At 42.9% G+C, this 22,637-nt stretch overlaps 1 protein-coding gene across 5 annotated transcripts; it reads right to left on the bottom strand.

The window, feature by feature from the left end:
- Positions 1–982: 982 nt before the first annotated feature.
- Positions 983–21,168, bottom strand: waca (WW domain containing adaptor with coiled-coil a). 5 transcript variants are annotated; one of them, XM_081697454.1, is made up of 14 exons: positions 20,934–21,167; positions 20,715–20,748; positions 19,725–19,914; positions 14,907–14,995; positions 10,467–10,582; positions 9,363–9,490; positions 7,038–7,295; positions 5,991–6,113; positions 5,177–5,325; positions 4,862–4,983; positions 3,904–4,147; positions 2,790–2,917; positions 2,403–2,521; positions 983–1,135 (listed from the first exon to the last, which is right to left on the bottom strand). In XM_081697454.1, the coding sequence occupies exons 1-13, from the start codon at positions 20,972–20,974 to the stop codon at positions 2,452–2,454; spliced, it is 1,692 nt and encodes a 563-aa protein (XP_081553580.1). In that variant the 5' UTR covers positions 20,975–21,167; the 3' UTR covers positions 983–1,135; positions 2,403–2,451. The 5 variants fall into 5 exon arrangements, 4 of the variants coding, with proteins under 4 accessions (XP_081553580.1, XP_081553581.1, XP_035389281.1 ...); XR_014117170.1 differs by lacking the exon at positions 2,790–2,917 and having other exon boundaries at positions 20,934–21,168; XM_081697455.1 differs by having other exon boundaries at positions 983–2,521; positions 3,904–4,144; positions 20,934–21,168.
- Between the last annotated feature and the right edge of the window lie 1,469 nt (positions 21,169–22,637).

Genomic DNA, 22,637 nt, shown 5'->3' with positions numbered 1-22,637 from the left:
ACTAAATGCGGGCCGGGAGCAAGCAGGACCAGCAACCCACCCCTCCTCCTGAAGCTAGCGCTACCGTAGCGCTACCTACGACCACGTTACCCAGGCCAATAAAGATGAACGGCCCGAGTTTTGCGCAAATTATGGATTTTTGTGGGTACACACACATATAGAAAATATGCAGAATCCTACATAGTACATTGATCATTCCGTATTATCTATATGATAAAATGAAGGTTGGCAACTGGTTGTCCATTTATACTGCGAACATCAGCGATATCTCCTAGTACATTTTATTTACTGCAGCAATTCAGAAACGTAACACTCGGATTTGTCGATACCAATACACACGCCTACATATAGATAAGGGAACTGGCGCACCCTGCTGCTGCGTTTTTGCACCAGAACCAGCGTTTAGTGAAACTGATACTGTAGCCGATGTCATGCATCTACCAGACACTTTGCCAAAATAAAAATATATATCACCTTGCATTTATCCATAGAAAAACTGAATTAAATAGGATGTATTCATATGTCAATTTGCAAACCAAATCACTATTTGTATACTTTTCTTTTTGGCTCTTGACTTTTACTTGAGATTATTGCGCGAGCATTAGTTACTGCAGGTATGTTCTTACTGTTAAACTCAGTCCAGGAACACGTCCTGAAATTCGTAAATCATTAAAACAAATAGGGATTACCCAGAACCGTCATTCTTGCAAAGTTAGGAAGAAAAAGGACAGATACCAGCACCTGCCGTGGAAGCTTCAAACATTCATAAACCCAAACCCACCAATATACTTTGTCTCAAAACTATACGGCACAGAGGCATTGTAAGTTACTTGGTTGGAAAACCAATACAAGAGTCGCAATGAAAAGTGAACCCGCGAACAAACCGTCATTATGTTCCCTTATACATCAGATACACAGACCCTAATAATAAACCTACCATAATCTCACTCAAGAAAAATTAGAGAAAGAAAGAAAAAAGAAATCAGTTTTACTTTAGCATGTTTATTACAATACATACATTTCACATTTGCCCTTCTGACCCCAGGTGACCCTGCCCTGATTCTGACGTAGCGGGGTTGGTTATGTCCAGTCCTCATCCGTGAGTTTTCTCCTATTCAGTAGCACTGGCTCCACTCTGTCCAATCAGGGTGCAAAGGAAAATGTGTGGCAATAATTTATGAATACGACATATGATATACTAGTAAATCACTGCAACTTTTAATAAAACTTTTTTTTTAAACTCCATTATTACTTAGCAACTGTACAAAGGAATGAGCTCTTGGATTTAAATGCAAGTTGCAAAACTCACTTTTTTTTAAAAATACAGTTTAAACAAAAATAAGAGTAAGGAAAAGAAATACGAAAAATAAACTCATTGGAAAGTCTGGTAAACAACTATAATAAAAAAAAAAAAAAAGGTCTTGGTGACAACTGGACGACTCCACCATTCTTAACTGAAGTCAAACTGGGTGGCAGGTGGGCTGGGCTTTGAAGCCTTCTCCCCGTCAGTCTCCCTCTCGCTCACTGAGCTAGGACTTGCCCCCCCCCAGTTCCTCGCCTACACATTCTCCTCCACACAGGCGGGCACTGATGTTGACAGAGGGCACAGCTGGGCCATCGGGGCAGTTTAGACACCACTGAACCATTGGGCACAGACATGATCTAAACCCTTTGAAATTGCATGGGGTGGGTAGTGGTACCATTACAGTGCAACCAGTGAAAGGAACAGATAGCGGGGAAAAAGTTCAGTTAACCATTTAGCATCATTACCATTACGCACAGAGAGAATGGGAAAGTAAAACTGGTTTTAGAACGTGGAGGAGTGCATGGTCAGAAGACAAAGGGCGTGCGTGTGCGCGCGCGCACGCATGTCCGCGTGGCTGTGCGTCCTCATCCCCACTAGTGGCCCCCACTGGATCATCCACCATTTTTCCATGCAGATCTTGTACATGCTCAAGGCAATGGCTCATGGAGAATTATTCTGAAGTGCGCTTTTGGATTCTGTTTTTCAAAATGAGGTTTTGCTGCAGTCAGATTTTCGCACATGGAGGAATGGAGACACTGGGGACCCTCAGTCCATATCGGTGCTGATTAGTTCTCAACATTTGGATGTCAAAAGCTTTTCTGATAGGCATGGCTTCCTCTACAAAACATATTTACAACATGGAAATAACATCTACAAGAAATCTACATTATACAGGATGCCTGGCAAGAGCAAGTCCCAAAAGCACTCCACCCGGGCTGGCCCGTGGCCTTCTCTGACCACTCCCACCGTCCCCGACCCTCAATCCACAGCCCACTGCAGCTCAAAGGTTAAGACTGGGCCCAGAACAGAGCACAACAGAACTGTTATTCTCCAGGGTTCCGTGTGCACAAAATGGGTTCCCCACTCATTCCCCTACCTCTTATCTCCTTCCGTTCAAAACACCACACCAAAGAAACCCAGAGTTCTCAAACCATGAAGGAGTTCTGATTCTTCAACTTTTCAAGTTCTTTAATTTGTTGTCGCAAAAAAAGTATCCTGTGAGAGAAGGGGAAGATGGGAATAAGATGGTATTAAGCACAAATACTCAACTTTACCTGATGCTCTACACTGACAACCATAAGAGCATGAAATCCTTAGTTTTCTACGAGGAAAGCCATGGGCCCAAAACACTAACAAACAATACAAAACAAATATCAGGACAACTAAGCGTGGGAGTTCTACTCCAACTCAACTGTCTATTATGAGTTCAAACAGTAAAGCAAGCTGCAAGTGATTCTTGGCAGAAGCTGGAGGCAGTGGCTACCTCTGTTCGCGCAGTGTGGCTTGGATCTCGCACACCCGCACCAGTGAGCGCAGGTTCTTCAGCTCCGTGCAGTTCTCAGACATGTAGAGGCTGCCCATGGTGTGGGCCTCCTCCCGTAACCGCGAGGCCTGGACCGCCCGGAAAAACAAACACGCACAAATGCATCACCCCATTCCATCTTGAACGCACCAAGCACAATACCTGGGTCTTATCCTGCCATTATCTTTAAAAGTTGCTGTAATCAGCTGTATAGATCTTGCCCACTTCCACCAAAGCTACCCCCTGCGTCCAACCGCACTCCCTCTAAACAAACATTTCTACCAAGACATGTGTGTTCTGCAGTTACTCTTTTCTATATGCTGCATGCACATACAAAATAAGTGACAGGCAGGGAGAGCTGCTTCCTTGACAGCTCCTCACTACAGCTGGACTGTGCTGACATTTTTAGCACCGTTTTAGTGAGGACCATCATGGTGACAGACAGAAAAGCAATCTAGTGAAAGTGTTCTTAAAACAAATCACCTCCAGGAGTTTTTGGACATTTACCACTTTCGTTTTACTGGGCTTCTCAAGTGTCTCATCAGCCAGACAGGTACAAACATTTAATCTAGCTCAACTTAAGTGCTCCCTTCAACACCATGTTACAATCAACATGTCTACTAGCATTTATATCTGATTTTCTAGTAATCCTTCCTTGCAACACTAATAATGAACACTAAAATTAAATTAAATCATTCATGTTCACAGAAGCCATACTGACAGCAGCTGCGCTAACCGTTAACAGTAAGAGCTTTAGCCAAATGAAGGTTCCTACTTTCAAGATTTGAAAGGTTTTTGCATTCTACATTTTGGATAACGCTCAAGCTGATTTTAGTTAACACCAACATTAATAACGGATTTATAGCACCAAAAGCTGACCCCCGTACACATGCATTTTCTGATTAAGAACCGTCAAGCATCCAGTGCATGCTCACACACAGCAAGCTACAGCATGAACGTACACTACCTGTGAATGTATTCCACTGCACTCCACTGTTACTGTACCCATAACGCTCCACATTCAGCCAGAGCAGACAGGCAGTGTGAGGTGTGGCAACAGTGTGTAGAGCAGTACCTGTTTCTCCACGTGTTCCGCGGGCCAGCCCTGCACGTGTTTAATCAGGCTCTCGTTAAAGTGCGCAGCCAGGGAGGGGGTGAAGGAGGAGGTGGGTCTGCTCGCACCAGCGCCGGCCGCCACGGGGCCCGTAGGCACCGGCCCGCCCGCTACGTTGCCACCCTGCGCCGCACTACCGCCGTTATTACTGCCACTGTTGCTGGCACTCACGTGGTTGGGACTGGGCGAGGGGCTTCGCTGACTGCTGCAGGGAATACACAGCAGAGAAGGGTTAGTCCTCCAATGGCTGCTGCTCTAGTTTACTTGACCCACGCCCTACACTAAATGAAGAAATAAAATGCTTTCTACTAGACTCTTAGACTATAGCAATAAGCACATGTCAAGATTCCAGTGAGTAACTAATCTTGAACTGCATTACAATGAAGCACATAAGGTTTCCAGATCAACAGGGCATTTCATCAGCTATGCAAGTACAGACACACACACAATCCAAATTAAGTTACATAAAATAAAATTAAAAAAATAAAAATAAAAACGCATTTCACAATAACTATTAAGGAGACAAAACAATTAAATAGCATGGCTATATATTTGCAGGTGTTGCTCCAATGCTGACCAGAAGATGGCAGTCAAACACCACAATCTGATCAGATTTCACTATCCAGTGCAATATCTACCCATTTCTAGAGGTGCTTTTGCATGCACATCTAGGCAAGAGGCATAGCAGCATCTAACCCATCTGGCTTCTACAAACATTTATACAAATCAGGCAACATGTCTTCCACAATTACACCACATTTTGCCAAAAACCTCATGCCAAAATACACACAAACAGATCAAGACCAGATTACCCCCCAAAAACCCAAACCCAAACCAAAACAGATACACAAACAGTGAGGAGCCACCCTCTCCTGCTTTGGGACAGCCAACACACATGCACACCCACACACACACACACCTCTGTCTCTGCAGTGTCCGTGGAGAGGTGCTGCTGTCATGCTGTTTGTCTGAGGGGAGGGGTTGCTGTGATGAAGGCGGAGGAAGAGAACTGGACTTAACCCCAAGAGCGTTTACCTGGTGCTGAGAGAGACAAAAAGAAAGAAAAAAAGAAAGAGAGATGAGGTGTGAACATGCTACATACCAAACATCTGGTACACCACAGTAAGTGTTTCCAAAGTGAAAGCACAGCATAGCAGCTTCCCATGACTTTTCACTGTGATGTGAAGCTGTGAGAGTATTGGGGGGGGGGAGGGGGGCACACCCCTGTGGCTACCTTAGACTGGGAGGAGACGGGCGTGGTGCTGAGGGGGGGTTTGAGGGGTGCTGTGTTCGTTTGGGGTGTGCTGATCCTGGGAGAGACATACGACCGTGGGGAAGAAGCGTCTGACGTCAGAGACATCGGAGACTGACTGGACTGCTGGGCTGCTCCAAGCAAAGGAAAAACACAACAGATAGAGGGGAGGGAGGCAGACAGAGAGGGAGACATTGACTCAGTACATTGATCAAGCATGATGCCCCATCAAAAGCTGCAGCAGTACAAAATGATAAAAAGGACCGCCAAACAAATGTTTCGAGTTTAAAAGGTTCTCAGAACGGCCAACCTCACACGGACCGCGTCCAGGTCCACCCAAGTTACCACTTTGTGTGGAAAAAACAAACAACCCCCCCCCCCCCACACACACACACACACACACATCTTCTACATGCATCTACTGATGGCAAAGACAAAACGGAACTGAAAGCCAAACTATGAGTTCAAACCAAACCAGGAAAAGAAGAAGGACAACAGACTCAAAGCCCCTCAGGCAGCCTGTGAGGCTAGGGAGAGGAGAATCCTCTCGTCTCCTACTCACTCTACAGGCACCGTCTTCAAACGTCTACATCGCCTTAGCAAGTCTGCCCCACTGCCAGTCTGGAGAACACAACTAGCTCTGCCACCGGCCCAATCACCGGGAACGTCTGCCCAGCAGCAGAAACGTTCTGACAGAGGGAGCGTAGGAGCGAGACGGCCTTAGCCTGCCCAGAGCACGGCGCTGAGCATTGGACTCGGTGAGCGCGTGCGCACGGATGGAGGTGGAGGCTCTTACCTTGGCTAGAGACCTGAGCAGCCTGGGACAGCAGGGTTGTGATGTTGAAGGCAGACGGACCAGCGGTCAGGATCTTGTGGAGCATCGACTGCAGCGATGCCTGCGTTACTGCCGCTGTGAGAACTACACGCACGCACACAGAGGGCAAAGGGAAAAGAATAGAATAGGAGCAAGCAGTCAGCAACATACTTACGAAGTGCATTGCATTTAGACAAAATACTCGGAGTAATCAATCAATCAATCATTCATGCCTTGCAAATATAACCATCTCCAGCTGAAATACCTAGTCATGCGTCTGCGTACCCTCCCAGTGCACAACAGACAGATGTGAGCATGAATGGCCTTCATGCAGCCTGGTCCAATGGTGAAATCCAACATTTCACTTTGGGAATTTTACAATTTTTGGGTGGGAAGACACACAAAACACTAACGAGCATGTAGTCATGGGAGATCTGGCACTTTTAAAGGACAAATTTTGAAGCCAAACTGTTCAAACTGGATGACATCAGCCCTTTAGAAGGTACACCAAATCATAATCACAAGAAAAAATAAAACGATGGGAAGGTACACCTCAACCTAATTCTGAAGCAATCCCGCTTGCTCCAGCCTCAGCTGAGCAGGCAAACAGACCTGCAAGCCTTGTACTTGTCAAAAGTGTTTATGGATCAGCGATCGGGGGGTCCTTTTAGGGCAGCAATGAAACCGCACAGCGTCTGGTCTAAAATTAAACCTGGGTAGCATTCAAGGAGACTAAAGGCAGGGGACATCAGCAAACAACTGCTGAAACAACACGCGCGCAGTTAGCAAACAGCCAGTTCAGCAAGAAGCACCCACATATGTGCCTCTCCTCCGAGCCACAAGCAGAGCCCGTTTCTAGAGCAACAATAGCTGGTTCAGAGCCAACAGCCCAAGGGAACGCAGTCCCTCATTTATCGAACATTTAAAACCGTTTAAATCAATGATCAACTATTCCAGTGACAGCCTTTCATTAAGGCATGCATTCATTCATCTCTGCTACTTAAATTTCGCTCATGTTGTGGCAGTTACCTTCATTGATCTTCGCCATGTCCACGCTGGCATTGTTCAACTGCAGCGCCGTCTGCAGAGCTGGGAGGAGCTGGCGTAGGAGGGAGGGGTCTTGAAGGATGGTGGGCGTAGCTGGTGACTGCATTACCGGAGAAACTGGAATTGTAGAACTAGAGGCAGAGCTAGCAGGATTGACGGCACTTAGGCCAGACACAGCAGCGGATGAGGAAGAGGAGGAAGGGGTGAGAGAGGAAGGCTTTTCTGTGGCAACCACCGACTCTGTTTAGGATAAAGAAAAGAATTGAGCATTAAAAGAGAGGCTCAGAACAGTAGCTACATGTGCAACACTTTCTCTCTACTTCCCTCACAACGACACCCCCCAGCCCGCCTTTAATTCTGGATTTAGACTTTTCCCCGCGGGGCTTTTCAAACTGTTCCAGGAGGTGAGATATGTGAAGGCTCTCTCATATGTGCAGACGCTTTAAAAAGGTCTACCTAAACACAGGGAAAGTTTCCATGTGTCTCCAAAATGCAAGGCAATGTCAACGTCTCAATTTTCCCCTATTCAATGATACGTACAGCGGACGCTACGACTACCCATGTCCACAAATCTAACCGCACAGTTGGACAAAATGGTTCCAAGCAAGGTATAAAATAGGTTATTAAAATCAGATTGTTCAAAGGAGCAAAAAAACACCCATCGAGCCAGAAATCCAGGAAAAATCTGCTTGAAAATCTGCTGATGACTGTAGCCATCATGCGTGTTCATTTATTGGGTTTTTAATTTAAATGTTCAGAATGAGTGATATCACTGTAAAGCTACTGTAGCTCACCTGAGCAAGCAACGTCAAGATCATGGGTTCAATTCTCAGGGCACACACAGTCATACCGATAAAGGTGAGAAACACGAGTTGCTCTGAATAAGAGCACCTGACATTTACCAGCCATAAAGGTAAATTGAATGCAACTATATCAGCAAGATTGGATTCACAGTAATGAAAGTAAATGTAATGAAGGGAGCCTAGCCAAAGCCGTTTTCCAACTCCCCTCATCTGCGCCGCTTCTCATCGTTTCCAGGAAAGCAGCAGGTCAGTTCAGAGAGTGCAGTCAGTGGGACGGTGACTGCTGCGTGCCAAGAGCAAGCGGAGTGACGGAGGAGCAGAGCTCACACAGCTAGGGAGAAGTCATCCCGCACACGGGGCAGTACACACTATGCTCCGTCCCCAACTCCTCAGGAGAAAAAGCAGAACGAACGACAGCACTGCTGCAGTGTTTTCAGCGTGAAGAGAAGTAGAAAAGATCTGAACCTTCCACTGTGGTAGAACTGATAAAGATTTCATTTGTTTTTGTCAGGGTTTTTTTTTGGCCAAAATAAAATGCTCATTTAAAAATTTAAATCCAGAGTCAAGAATGTAATGAATGCTTGGTGTTTTGTTTATCACTTATACGCCGCAATAGTAGCAACAGTTCTCCTAGTTCTATTTGTGTATTCAGTGCATGATTTAAAAATAATTCTAAAATAATCAAATCAATGAGACCAAAAAGGTTTACATCCCTAGTGGAGAGGGTGTTGATATTGTTATTAGCACGCAGCTGTGTAACAAGTGAACAGAGAGAACTCAGGCCTGCTACAGCAAAATGACCACACGTGAGCTGCTCACATACCACCATAGCTGGCTTTCCTCTCGCACGCTCTGCTTGGAAATCACCTTAGAGCAGATTATCAGAGGTGGCCAGGCTGATGGCCCCAGAGAGACTGAAACAGGTAAATGGACATTTACTTTGATTTTTCAACCCAAATACAACAGGATAAACTATCCAGCAATAAGATTTGGGTCAAAGATGCCCTGGCACAATGAAAAATGCCATGATGTGCCTGTAAATGATCAGTGTTGTTACCCCACACCAGCCCCCAATCAAATCAATCCATCATCGCCAGAACTGCATACAGCAGAACCGCGTAAGCACTCCAGGTGTCCATCTCTCTGTGCCTTCTAGAGTGCACACAAGCTGAGCTGCCAAAAAGCACATCTCTGCTGCCATTCCGCAGATCACTGTCTTCGAGGACTAAAGTTGGGTTTGTTTTGTTCTAACTACAATATTGTGAGGAACCTAAATTTGGGTTTTTGAGAAATTCAAAAGGTTTCTCTCAGATCTACAAAAGGTGTACATGCAACACCAAAACACAAGATGGTGCTCACAATACATTCACTTAAGTACTTATACTGCAACCTCTGCACTCAACAAACCCCACCCCACCCCCCCTCCCAACACTACAAAATGTGTGTAGCCAACACATTGCCATTAACAAAAGAGTTCTGGTGAAGGTCATAGGCTGCCACTCACTGGTGCTGGAGAAGCTGGCGGGGGCCGGCTGCATGGCCTCGCGCCTGTAGTCCCTGTCTTTAGGGAAGCTGTTGACCACTGCTGCCGTCCCTGTTGCCACTTTAGTCGCCTCCTTCTGTCTCTGTTCTCTGCAACACAAGAGCAAGTGGGTGAGCGAGTGAGTGGGGGAGAAAAAACAAAACCAAAACAACACAACAAACGGTCCTGCCGGGTGGGGGGGGGACTACATTCATATCTAGGCCTATATAACACAGACATCAGTGGGTAACATCCTGTCTGGTTAAAAGCTGCACATTCTGACATTATGTGTCTTGATTTACATCCTCACACAAGCTCACTTATTTTTATATTGCATTTAATAAGTGGATATATCCGAATTAGGCTACAGACTTAGACAACCATCTGAATAAAGCCCAATCAAAACCCCAGCATCGCCAAAAGCAGCTTCACTAATGTCTCTGTAGCAAACCAACTGTGAGTAGTGCCTGGGAATTCAGTCCAGACCAGACAATGCAAAAGAGCCAGTATTAAACTCAGCAAGGACAGTCAGGTATAGTCCTCCCACAATTAAATCAATTATTTGAAAAAGACAGAACACAAGAATCTGTTGACAACTCAAATGATTCACAACACACCAACGGTGCTCAGAGCAGCCACTCTAACTTCTGTTAACAGAGCCCCTTAAAGCCTTGGTATTCTGTCAACTTTTAGACTCTTGCGCATATGGGACAGGTGTTTGGAGAAATCGACAGCTAGTCATGTTTTATGGAAACAAATCCAGAAAATCCAAACTGATGATTTTCCTGCTCGAACACGATTCCAGATGTCATCTGATTCTCAGGCGCAGCAGTTGTGCAGAGTCTGAGCAGAGTAATCTCTAAACACTCCCAGGACTTTAGTGAGCCACTCCTACTCAAGACCTTCTTAAATGTGATGGTCTCCAAAGCTGAAAAAAAATCTTTAAAAACTTGCAGACTAAATGTTACCAGGGCCACCAAAAGCCCACCTTGCTCTAACTTCACACAACATTCAGGGAACTTAAGATTTTCCAGCTGATCTCCCTCACCCAGAATGCCAGAACACTAGACGCTTGTGTGCGTTTACCTCTCCAGCCACTCTTTGGGTTTCTCCCACTGTGACACCTCTGTTCTGCAGTTGTAGTAGTATTTCTTCCCTGAAGAGCTGATGTGTTCTGACCAGTCATCCGCAGGATCATATGGCTGGAGAATACATGGGAAATAAAAAGTAGAACACTTGGAAATTCACACACACACACACCCACCCACCCCCAAAGAATGATGGAAAATGGGAACATGGACTACATAGCCGCAACTAGTTTCTTTTTTGCATGAATACTAAAAAGCATAAACTTTTGGCTAAAACCATTTAAATTAACATTCACATAGAGCAAACATTCATGTAGAGTAAACACTGATGAAAGACATCAATAAGTAAACAAGATTTCATATGCAAAGCACTGGCACAAGCATTCATGTGTGCGTGGACACCACAGGCTAAGACCAGAATACCCAACAGAAGGCCATTTCTATTACTTCATGAATTTCTATGAAAATGCAATGGTAAACTCTAAAGTCTTCAAATGTTTCAGCTAATCACCTGCATAAGAGTGCGTCACGAATTGTGATCATGAACTTGTTTCTCACCATTTAATACAATGCATTTAGTGAATGGCAAGACTAAAGGGTCAAAACTAAACCAGACACTAGACCAACGAGTCCATTTATAGAAGCAATACACAGACTTAAAAAGGCATTCATGAGATTAATTACATTCATTTTAAGAATCAATGCAGAACTGAACAAATAAATTATGATTAACCAGAAAATTCAACAAGTTTATCCACACTCATAGGTCAGATACGTTCACAGAGCAGCCAAGTAACAAACTTTGCAACATCAACTTTCTAAATGATACTGCAAGAGGAATAGAATCAGAAAATGACGACCTGAGTCTACATCTTTTCCATTTGGGCTGTATTAATAAATGTGAGGCTTACAACCCTATGAATTCTGAACTGGGTTGTTTAGTTTGGTGGTCATTTTCAGAAAACGGTAATTGTACTGAAATATATTGCTTTAGAGCAGATGCATCAATAGATAAATTGCCCCCCCCCCAACAAACAAATAAGCACTGAAAAAATTGTAGCTCAAGGGGCAATGCCATTTTTGGCACAGAGAGAGAGATTTTAAAACTAAACACTGCATAGCAGGAAAGCAGAATACCACGAAGAGCAGACAAGGAATAATGAGATCACGGGGGGCGGGGGGTTGTGGAGAGCGCGATGAAGTCGGTCGTCTCCTGATGCAAGCGCGTGTAATGTTAGCTGAAGCGGCCATAGGCGCATCAGCCCGGCAGGCTGCTGCTCTCTCGCTCTAATCTAATCGAGCCCCTCCTCCTCCTCCGACACGCAGGCCGCCTGACGGCTGCACGCCATCGATACGTGTACACACACACATCATTGATACAAAAAAGTAACAACTCATTAACCTCCTTTCAATTTCTGCGTCACTTCTTCCCTTCGCTCCAAACAAGGCAAAACATGTTCAATTTAACCTGACCTTATATGGGCCACTTGATAAAGTGCCTTTGTGGGTATGTTAAGGTCATTTAGTTAGCTAGCAGTCTGACCAATAACCACCTTCCTCTCACTAGCCTCTCCTCTGTGCATGGCTCACCCAATAATAATGCAGCCATGAACATGCACTAGGTTTGCTAAATGAGGCAATTTTGTGCTAGTAATATCAGTTATGTCAACTGAGCCGCATCAAGTGTTGATCTAATAAAAGCGCTTTTCAGCCTCTCCTAACCTAACGGTTAGGGCTTTAGTATTCTGCTTAACATTGAGACAAACTTTCAGAGCTAAACGAATCACGTAGACAGCTACACTACCACACTGAGCCGGTGTTAGCGCAGCTACGATAACACACGGGAGGCGCCACAGGCTAACTTGTGCAGCGCTACGTATGGACGGCACAATAGCAAGAAGTTCCGGGTGAAGCAGGGAAGGCATTTGCGCCGTCAGCCGTGCTCCAGCAGCCTCACCCTGCCTCGCCTCATAGTGGCATGATGCCAAACACTGACAAGACAGAAATAACACATCTAAACCTAGTTGGCCACCCCATTCAGGGTTTGTTTGTTTTATTGGTACCAAATCCTGCAAGTTTGGTAGCGAGCAGAATGTCTACTAAAAGTCTTCAGATGGAAAATTTAAGTGAAAATGTTCTAGACTTTTACAGTTCAACCAGATAATTGACCAAAGCAGTGCAAAGATGCCAATTTCCCTGCAGAGGTAGACAATTGTTCAAATACACGCAGCAGGAGCGGATGTGAATTCAACAGGGGCTGAGAGAGTTCTGCATTTCTAATGTTCATAAAAAACACCAGAGTACTTAAGACTGAGCATACAGGTGACTGTTTCTTGTACAGTCCCTCGTGCACAGCCAGGCTGGGATCGGGGCACAGTCCCTCGTGCACAGCCAGGCTGGGATCGGGGCACAGTCCCTCGTGCACAGCCAGGCTGGGATCGGGGCACACTCATGCTGCTCGTTCATTCCAACTTTGTGCTCAAATTTTTAGCACACTCAAGGACGAGTTCAACTACACAACCGCGAGTTCTATCCAGACTAAAGAACTTGTCACTCTGGAGGTGCTGACATAAAAATCCATTTATAAAATGCTACTTTCTCAGGAGCACTCTCATTAAAACCATGCATATATTTTTTTCATTAGGTGTCTTACTACTGTACTTTGCAGAGGTCTTGCTCCATAAATGACACATTCACACATCTTAGTTCACAGCACTAGTTGAAGGCAATCCTGCATCCATCTGCTTCATTTCCTTCAGACCTTCCACAGAGCACCATCTATTGAAAAGCTCAACAAAAACAAAAGTGCATCATTAACTGGAATAAAAAACAAGAAGGGGGGGAAAAAAGCTGCCTGCTGGATTATGTGATGTTGGGCAGACATGAAGGGTTGGGATCACTACGAATGAGCTGCTTCATTTACTCCAAGTAAACTCCAGTGCTCTTTTACTGAGCGATAACATGCAAACACACCATTTAGAAGCTTGAGAAAAGCAGCCAAAAATAACAGTCTTCAAATTACAGCACTAGGTGACCCTGTTAGCTCTGCAGATAACCTCTAGCGCTCAGATTCCATGCTTTAACAACCTCAGAAAGTAAAAGTAGTGTGTGATCCCCAGCATTCAGACTCCCTCTGACTCTCCGAGCAGAGCTTAAATATGGTAACTGGGTCTAGGCTACAGCTTACAAAATAAAATGCATGCAATTTCAGAGACCTCAAAATCAATGCCAATACAATACACCTTTAAACTTTCTTTACAGGTAAGTATTTTCAGCTATCTTTAACTGCAACTGCCACCAACCCACAGGTTGCAGTAGGCCTTAGCGGCCCAGGATAGAACACAACAGCTCCACCATTCAAATAAATACCAGGTAATCACAGACTGATACATTTTACACATACATCCATCATTTGCACTGAACACATATTCAGTGAATATTTAGAGTATTTAGGTGTGGTGTCTTGCTGATGGGGCAGATCTCTATCGCCATCACAAGGTCACAAAACCATTCTGCCATCATCTGTGCATTGACAACAGTTCCACATCTCATTTAAAAACACTACAAGAAGTGAAGCAAGTCATTAATATCTTAGCGTTGTATCGTTCTACCCCAAGGTTACCATCTTTCATTTTTTTGCAGATCACGTGCCTGGCATGATCTCTCAAAAGAGCAGAGATTGTCAGCAGCAAAGGGACAGATGGTCTGAACACAGGAGGGGTTGCCACAGAACCAGACAGGGACTCGCTTCCCAAAAGCTTCCCAGCACAAAGACATACGCAAGATGGTGGCATGACTCTCACTTTGATAACCTTTAGCAGTGTGACATTTTTGGGAACCCAGACCAACACCCCTTTAGACAGGGCAGATTTTGGTATATACTTATTTGTTAAAAAGCACACACATTTCAGTTTTTGCATATCACATGATCCACTGCATCACTGGTCCATAAAGACTTAGGATAGATATGTGCTTTTAACAAAATAAAAACAATGTGCCATAATCTCATTTTCTCAGCCTCACTTAATGTCCAGACTGTACAAATTAAATGTTGATAGCCCAACAGCTCATGTGCATGTATGCAGTTTTACAGTGCAACACACTTATGTATTAATACATAATTTGGAAGCTATAATTTTGTCCCAGCCTTTCGCAGACTTGGACATTATAGACAGTATAGACCTTTAACGCAGAGAAAGGAGATTACTCCCAAACCCTCTCCATCTTTGATGGCTTTAGTCCATGAGGCAACAGAGTAACGTGGCTATGGGAAAGTTCCAAAAACGTGGCAGCCCAGACTGTGTGTGCTCAATCAGCAGTGCTACTGTGAGGCACCTCAGTCACTTCTACCAGTGGTCACTCACCTATCACAGCCATGTAAACATTAGGATGACCGCAGGAACATGGAAAGGGTGCACGGATACGTGGGGTCACTTACTGTGTCTGATTTGTTGGGGTTCGAGTGCGAGTTGGAGCTGTGCAGGGAACTGTGGTTGTGTGAGTTCTCTTGAGGGGAAATAATGGTCCCTGAAAAAGATAGAAGATAAAAATCTAAATGCCACAAACTGGAAATTACAAGTCACCTGAACTCACCTCTATCAAAAATTGTATGACTACTTTAAACAAATTGGATAGCCTTTACTAAACCCCCCACCGCACCAAAAAATTAAAAATAAACCCATCAATCTTCACAACATTCAGCACATTCACAAACAGAATTCTTGACAGCTTACATACAATGCATTTAGAAAAAAAAAGGAATTTGGCAAATTTGGCAAAAACTATTATTCATTCCATATTCATCTTAATCTGAACTGAGCTGTTTCTTTTCCAAATCACTTCCATATAATTGACATGTTCATTTTTTTAATATTAACAATCTGCCCTAATGTGTTGCTTTGTACACATGCAAAAAGGGCCAAAAACACCTCCCCAGACAACTACACACTGCCTCTGGAGCACCACACCATACCCATGAAGCTATGCAGGGGTGGAGCTAAGCAGGAGTCCTAAAGACAACTTGGAATTTAACAAATGAAACAATAATGCAAATGAAAATATTCTTGAAATTTAGATTTCTTTCAAATACCAAAGGAATTCTAACAGAGGAGCTTTCAGGACAGAACCCCTAATACTATATTAAACAAACACATGCAGTACTACACACAACCCTTTCCTTTGGACATCAAGGAAAGGATATGAGAGTGAAAAGCCCTTTTTACAACTAATAAGTTAATAAAAAGGCAATATTGGTTCATACTACAAGGAGTCTTACTACCTGTCTATACTTGAAAGACTTCTAGTGCCAGCAGAGAGCACAGGTTACGATTACATTAGTGATCCACAAAGGCACTGTGGTCAGTGAGGAAGGCAGCGGAACACTGGATGCATGTCGTGAAAGTGCTTAGATTCAAAAGAAATCTGAAGTTTCATTATCCAATCCTTAAAAACACATACTACATTAGAACTGTACTTCCCACAAAGCAAACACTCCATTTTCTTCCAAGATTAGAATGTGCTAGAAAAGACCATAAAACCAAACCTGAGACTGCTTAATAATATCAGCAGTGTAATAACATGACTGACACATGGGAGGTGAAAGGCCATACCAGCACTGGTACCTACTAAAATGTGACCATTAACAATGCAACATATAAATATACCATGACAAACCATTACCCGTTTGTAACCTGCTGGGAATGGCGTACCTTTATGACCACATACCAGTATTTACAGAAAGGATATAAGCTTTATTTTACCAGTAAGAGGTGAACCTGACAACTATTAATTATTACTATCCATGAACTATAGCCTTCTGTGAATTTCCGTAGGATTGCATCACTAAAAGCGCAGTGAGAACACTTCTCTAGACAGTCAAGTACAGCACACTGTGCCAGTTCCCACTAGTGTGGTAATGAAGCGCAGGATGCCACTAGAAAGCATCTAGACAACAGGAGAGAGAACGCAGCATCTCACCCAAGACCCACCAGACAATGCAAGTTAAGATGTCTTACATATTACTCAATAGCTAGGCACTCCTTTGACCTTCCAGGAAGAATGAATGAACCAGCAGGAGATATAAAATTTCAGCATTAAATGACTTGCAAAAAATATATAATTTTTTTTTTTATTTAATGCATTGCATGCAATCAAGTCACCATGCTGCAGTTCTATAAGGCATGCCATGAGTAAGGTGATGTATTTATGCCAGTATATACCTGGTCAACTTCAACCAATAGCAAAGCTGCAAGTAGCACAGATGCACTAACCACCTTAGGCTTGTTCAAAATGCCAACCACATGGGCTGTAAAGGTATGCAGGGTAAGAGCACACCAACAGCTGGTCAGATTTTACTCTTCACGGAATCAAAGCGCAGAGAAAGATCAAACTGGGGCCACCATCAACTCCCCAAACACTCTGCCCAACATTCTTTGAGCTGGTAACTTTCACTGCACACAAGGCAAAGCTTAATAAGTCACCACGAAACAAGAGAAATTCACTATGGACTACAGACAAAACATGTTACCGAAGCACCAGCAAAGGCAGAGAGAAAAGGTGATGACAAGATGCATTAGCCAGCAGCTGACACTTGTGGAACACACTGGGCTACATCCCAACTAAACACAAACAAGAACCAATTATCCATGTTTTCTGGTCAGCAGTGTGGCACGTAAGAATTAGACGCAACATGATGAAAACAGAGATGTTAGCCGGAGGACAACAGAAATCACAGGCAGAAGTCATTACACTTCTCTGTTCCCCCATTGAGGAGTGTCTAGGTATGGAACCAGAAAACCTTGTTTAGTTTGTTCTGAGTGCGTGCGCGCACACACACAAAAACAAAACAAAAAACAAACCGCAAAGGTCTTATAAAAAGAGAAACAAGACGCAGCATGTGTGCAACCACACGCTCGCAAGCTACTGCTCGTGTACATATACAGATATAACAAAGATGTTACAACAGGCAGGCAGTAAAGCACCCTACCTACTCTGATTCATGCAGCTGACTACATCTGTTACTGAGCACAGCGCCTGCAGGATCAGGAGACAGGGACCCAGACATCCAACTGGAGTGCACGAGCCAGCTTTCTCAGCAAGAGCTCATAATGGATACAGACACCAACACCCAACATACATAATCTGAGATGTAAAACCGCTGAGCCTTGAAATTGTTTTCCAATGGAAGCAGTAAAGAACTAACATGATCACTGTCAAAATACTATGAGGACAAATGAGGGGACACTTCTACACCATCATTGTCAGCATTGGGCGATTAAGGCACATGGCTAGACTCCTCTTAGACACCAACAAATGACAGTCTGGTTTCTGAAGCTGTGGATGGCTAAGATGTATGGGAATTTGCAGTTAACTTTTTTTTTTTTTTTTTTAAGTTCTGAACTAAAAAGATAAATCCATGTCATAACCCCCCAGCCTTGAACTTCAAAATGCTGCATCTTTGCAACCACTATTAATGTCAGAAGACGAGATGGTAGTTATAACCTGAACGTCTCCTCCAGCTTACAGCAACAGCTAATTAATTACAAAGAAAGCAAAAACACAAAATGATCATCTCTATCAAGAAGTTAGAATCCAACTCTATCTACACTACAGCTTTACATTGAAAAGTCCATCCACATGACAGGAGAGATGTGCCTGGACCCCATGGATCTCCTCCTCTACCTTTTGATAAACTTTGCAATTATGCAGTCTTCTTCATTAAATGGCAGGCAATGTATTAACCCCATGTGATTAAGTGCTGAATGTATCTTTATGTGCTCAGTAAAACCCATTCAGAGGTCCACATTTAACAAATGGCACTACTAAACAGCTGATGTGGGGGGGATGCAGATTTTTGGGGCCAATTTTTGGGGAGTTTCCCTAGCTGATCTTGTAAGAGGCCTATTAACTTCTCATAGTGCAACTAGGGGTGTTCATTATGAGAACGTAAACACTGACTACAAACCAAAGATTGTTGTTTGACACACAACACTCACATAACACTACCAATCACCACAAATATTAAATGAAGTGGGAACAACTCAAACCAAAAAGCAACAGAATCATTTGGGACAAGGTAAGCTGACACTGACGTTGATAAATCTATTGTTAACCTGCTCCTATCTGTAAATGGTGAAAAATATCTGTGGCACATAAACCATCATTTCAATAGCAGCCAAGTACTAAGGCTACTGGTAACAGGTACTGGGGTAAAACCAGCAAAATATGTCATTAGACATCAGTCTGCCCTGCAATGAAGATTTCTGCTCATCCAAGGTATACTGAGAAATGCAGGGAAAAAAAAATCAACACGATATGATTAACTGGTTGTCAGATTGGGTTTTTTAAGTTAAGCAGTTACTTCTTTAAGTGTGATAAAACCTCAAATGACAAGGTAAGATGTTGCTGATAAATATAAAATCAAAGTAATATTCAGAGTCTGGACACAAGGAAATCAAATGCAAGAGACATGTTTGTGTGCATGTGTACACACACCAGGCATGGGAAGGCCCAATGAACCTGGGGCACAGGCTCTGAATTCAGGGCAGTCCTGAACACCACATGCATGTTAAGACTCAGCCATGTTTTAAACAGGAACAACTCTGGATTACAATGACAAGCAAAACCAAAGACGTGGCACTGTGAAACTCATCCTAACCTTATCTAGGCTGCATGAGCTGTTGCTTATTCAAATGGTGATCACAAATGACATATTTGAATAAAAGACAAGAATATAGTCATAAAACTAAAATGTGTCCAGCAGTGATTTCTACTTTGTTCATATTAAATGTAATTAGTTAGCAGAAAATAGTTGCACAGTGAGGCAGTAGCCTTTGTTTGAAATAACAGAAAATCCAGAACTATGAGCACTTGACTAAACGCCTTTGATGGAATTACAGGTACACATCTAAATATTGATGTCCCTAATTCAATTTTTTAGCTCCAGCAAGTTTTTCTGAGAAACAGCAAAGACAGATTTGGTGTTATCAGTTATTGATAATCTACTTAGATGGGCAAATTAAAGTATTAGACTGCAAATATTTGCTTCAATTTCTCACACGCAGTTCATTTTCAACATACCACAATGAGGAATTCTGCTCTCATTTTGGTTCACCAAAGTTATTTAAATGGCTGAAATGCCACATTCATGTTAACAAAAAGCATTATGCCTTAAGTGGTAGTTTTTGTGTCATGGTGATAAAAATATTACACACGTTCAGTAACCCGGTCATTTGAAATGTGCTTTGCATGTTCCTACCACCGTCTCGCTCTCTTCCCCGGTGTGGGTGGATAGCTTTTGGTCTAGCGTGACCAGTGCTGTCGATGTGTTTTTCGGGACTGTCAGACCGCCGGAGTATTTTACATGGTGGGGTGGCATCATTGTTGTCCCGCATCTTCTCATGTCGATGATCGCTACCTGGGTGACTCTTGGATGAGTATTTAAGAGTCTAAAAAAATAAACAAAACAATTCCTTGCTTTCAGCTGAGGCCTGAGTCTTTCTGCATAATGCAGTAGCAATTACTATTTGCTAGACAGAAAAAACACTATTCAAAAGTTGCATCTCGTCAACAGGCTTGTATTAATAGCTAGGAGTTATTAAGAAAACGTTGAGTCGTGACTTCATTGGCACGTCATCGAAAAACTAAACATAGCTATCCATCACAATATAGACATACATGTTTTTGACATGTATGAGTAAGGTTTTTACTATTCATCTGATTAGTGAACTTGAGATAAGCACTCAGTTGATTGTCGATCAGACTGCCCATTTTGACACCCGTCACCAGCGTTGAACACTGGCTCGGCGGTTGTTTCTAAACAACACTCCGGCCGTGCGCACAAACCAGTCTGGGCTTTTAATTAAATCATGTTTAAAGACTCATTAGGGTTCATCAACGAATCATTTTGAACAATACATTCAATAAAACGAGGAGACATTCAGGCCTTATCTAGCCAGCTAGCCAACCTTAGCTAACTTCACAGCCGTTAGCAGGCTAACATTAGCTTATGAAACTCATTATACTGCAAAGCTAGCTAAAGGTAAATTCGACGGTCAGTCGGCCTGTGTCTTAACTAAAAGAGAATATATCATGCAGAGTATATGTGATGTATTTTTTCTGATCGAAATCATAGCCGATATGACACTTTTCAGGATGTTTTACGCAAAGAGGCCTACTATGCCTCAAAAGCCTGAACTAGAGTGCTGCTTTAATCTTATTTGTTTCAGCCTAGCTAGCTAAAAGCTACCTGGTAGGGCTGAGAGTCCCTTCGGTCGTTGCACCTACAAAAACATAAAAGAGGTTAGAAATGAGAAAAGTGAAACACAGTCACACGTAAACAAATTGCAACAGCTGAATAGGCTTCCTTAGCCAAGTTTCTACTTATTTTGGTTTCACTAAAAATGGCGGATTGTCAAAGCGGAGAAGGAAAAGGAGGAAAATCGTAGTGCAAAATATAGCTCTTTACCCATCGCCGAGTCTCGGTTGTTTCCTTGCATACATTACCATCAATGCCGTGTTAATGTGTGTGAAGTAGACGTGAAAGATGGGTGGCTTATTTGTTCTTGTTTTAGGCTATCGCAGACCCAATCTCATCTATTATTTCAACAGTTCTTGCTATTCGAGTCGCTCTTCGCCTCTGCTACTCGGAAGAGCGCCCTCGGTCCATCTCCCACTCTCACACGCCAAACTCTGCCCCTATCTACAGGAAAGCGAAGCTCAGCCTCCATCGCCCCGCCTACCCTCACTTACATCCGGGCTACTCATCGGCTGAGCCCGGCTCCAATCGACGCCCTTCAGCCAGTGAGCGGAAGACAGGGCGACTGCGCCTCTCTGTGGCAGTTTGGGCTGGGTAGGCTGAGTCCAGTTCTACTGCCCCCCAGAAATGTTCTTATGTAACTGCACTCTAAAGGTACACGGGTTTGTATTTTATTTATGTATTTGCTTATACGTCTCATATACTTTAATTAGAATAATAATTAAATAAAGGTATAATATATACGATTACCGGCTGATTATAAAAAAAGTAAATGCTAATTTATGCACATTTTATTTATGCAATATTTATTTTTATAAAGCTATATAAAATAGGCTACATTTTATTACTCATGTTGATGACCAAATGCCAAATAACTCTAAATGTTTTGGCCGGAACATTTCCCTCCAGCTTGGATAAAATAAATTTCAAATAGGTGTACAAGAGGAACAAATCCTTTTTAAAGGGGGTTTGAACCAAAGGGTTAACCGTTTACACTAACGATTAGCTCTATAATTGAATCAAATGTACTGAGGTCAATCACATTACAAACCAATATATTAGCAATTTTATGTTCAATCCATGCTGTTATGCCCTTAGAGACAGTGCTTATTATGCTAATGCTATGGGCACTAACTCTTATTCTGCTGTTGCTAATACTGGGGTGTCTCCCTCTAGTCACTTTGATGATGTATTTTTTTAAATAGACAACAACTATGACAGTACAGCTATCTCTAATAACTATTTTGACTCTTACTTAGATGACACATAATTCATCCACCAAGTTATCTTGTTCTGTATTGTCAGTATGCCTGTCCCGGGTATCAAATGACCCGCATATTAGTTGTAGTAATTCGTCTTACAATGTTATGTTGTGCATTTGCCTTCATGTCATTCTGTGTACTGTCCTCCAGTGTTGCACCAGGGTATATAAAATATATGAAGGAATAAAACAAATTGACTTGACCTCACTGAATGCAATTCATGATAATGTACATCAATAATGTAATACAAGTAAAACTGATACGGAATTAGAACTCTGAAAACAAAATCCCTCTTAGAGAAAGTCATGAGAGCACAAAGAGTCTACTGTTTCTCACTCACTTTTACTTTCTAATTACATCAGGTTTGTCAATAATTGAGCTACTGTAGTACTCATGACGATGTATTTTGATACTGAAGGTCATTCCGCCTTAAATAATGCCACATTTTTTGGTCCATGGCTGTTGAGAGTTGAGGTTGTGGGTCCATATTCTCCCAATTTCTGTAAACCAATTTTTCAAGATTTTTTTAATCTTGTAATCTCCTAATACTCATTCCCACAGAACATGCAAAATGTGGTTTAAATCCATAAACTTCCATCCTTCAGAAGTTTAAGACTTATTCTTGCAGAGAATCATAAAAGGAGCACAAGGA

The sequence above is a fragment of the Electrophorus electricus genome, chromosome 15 (genome assembly GCF_041902795.1).
Source record: "Electrophorus electricus isolate QZ-2024a chromosome 15, ASM4190279v1, whole genome shotgun sequence".
In the NCBI taxonomy this organism is placed as follows: domain Eukaryota; kingdom Metazoa; phylum Chordata; class Actinopteri; order Gymnotiformes; family Gymnotidae; genus Electrophorus; species Electrophorus electricus.
This window is presented reverse-complemented; position numbering and strand designations above follow the sequence as displayed.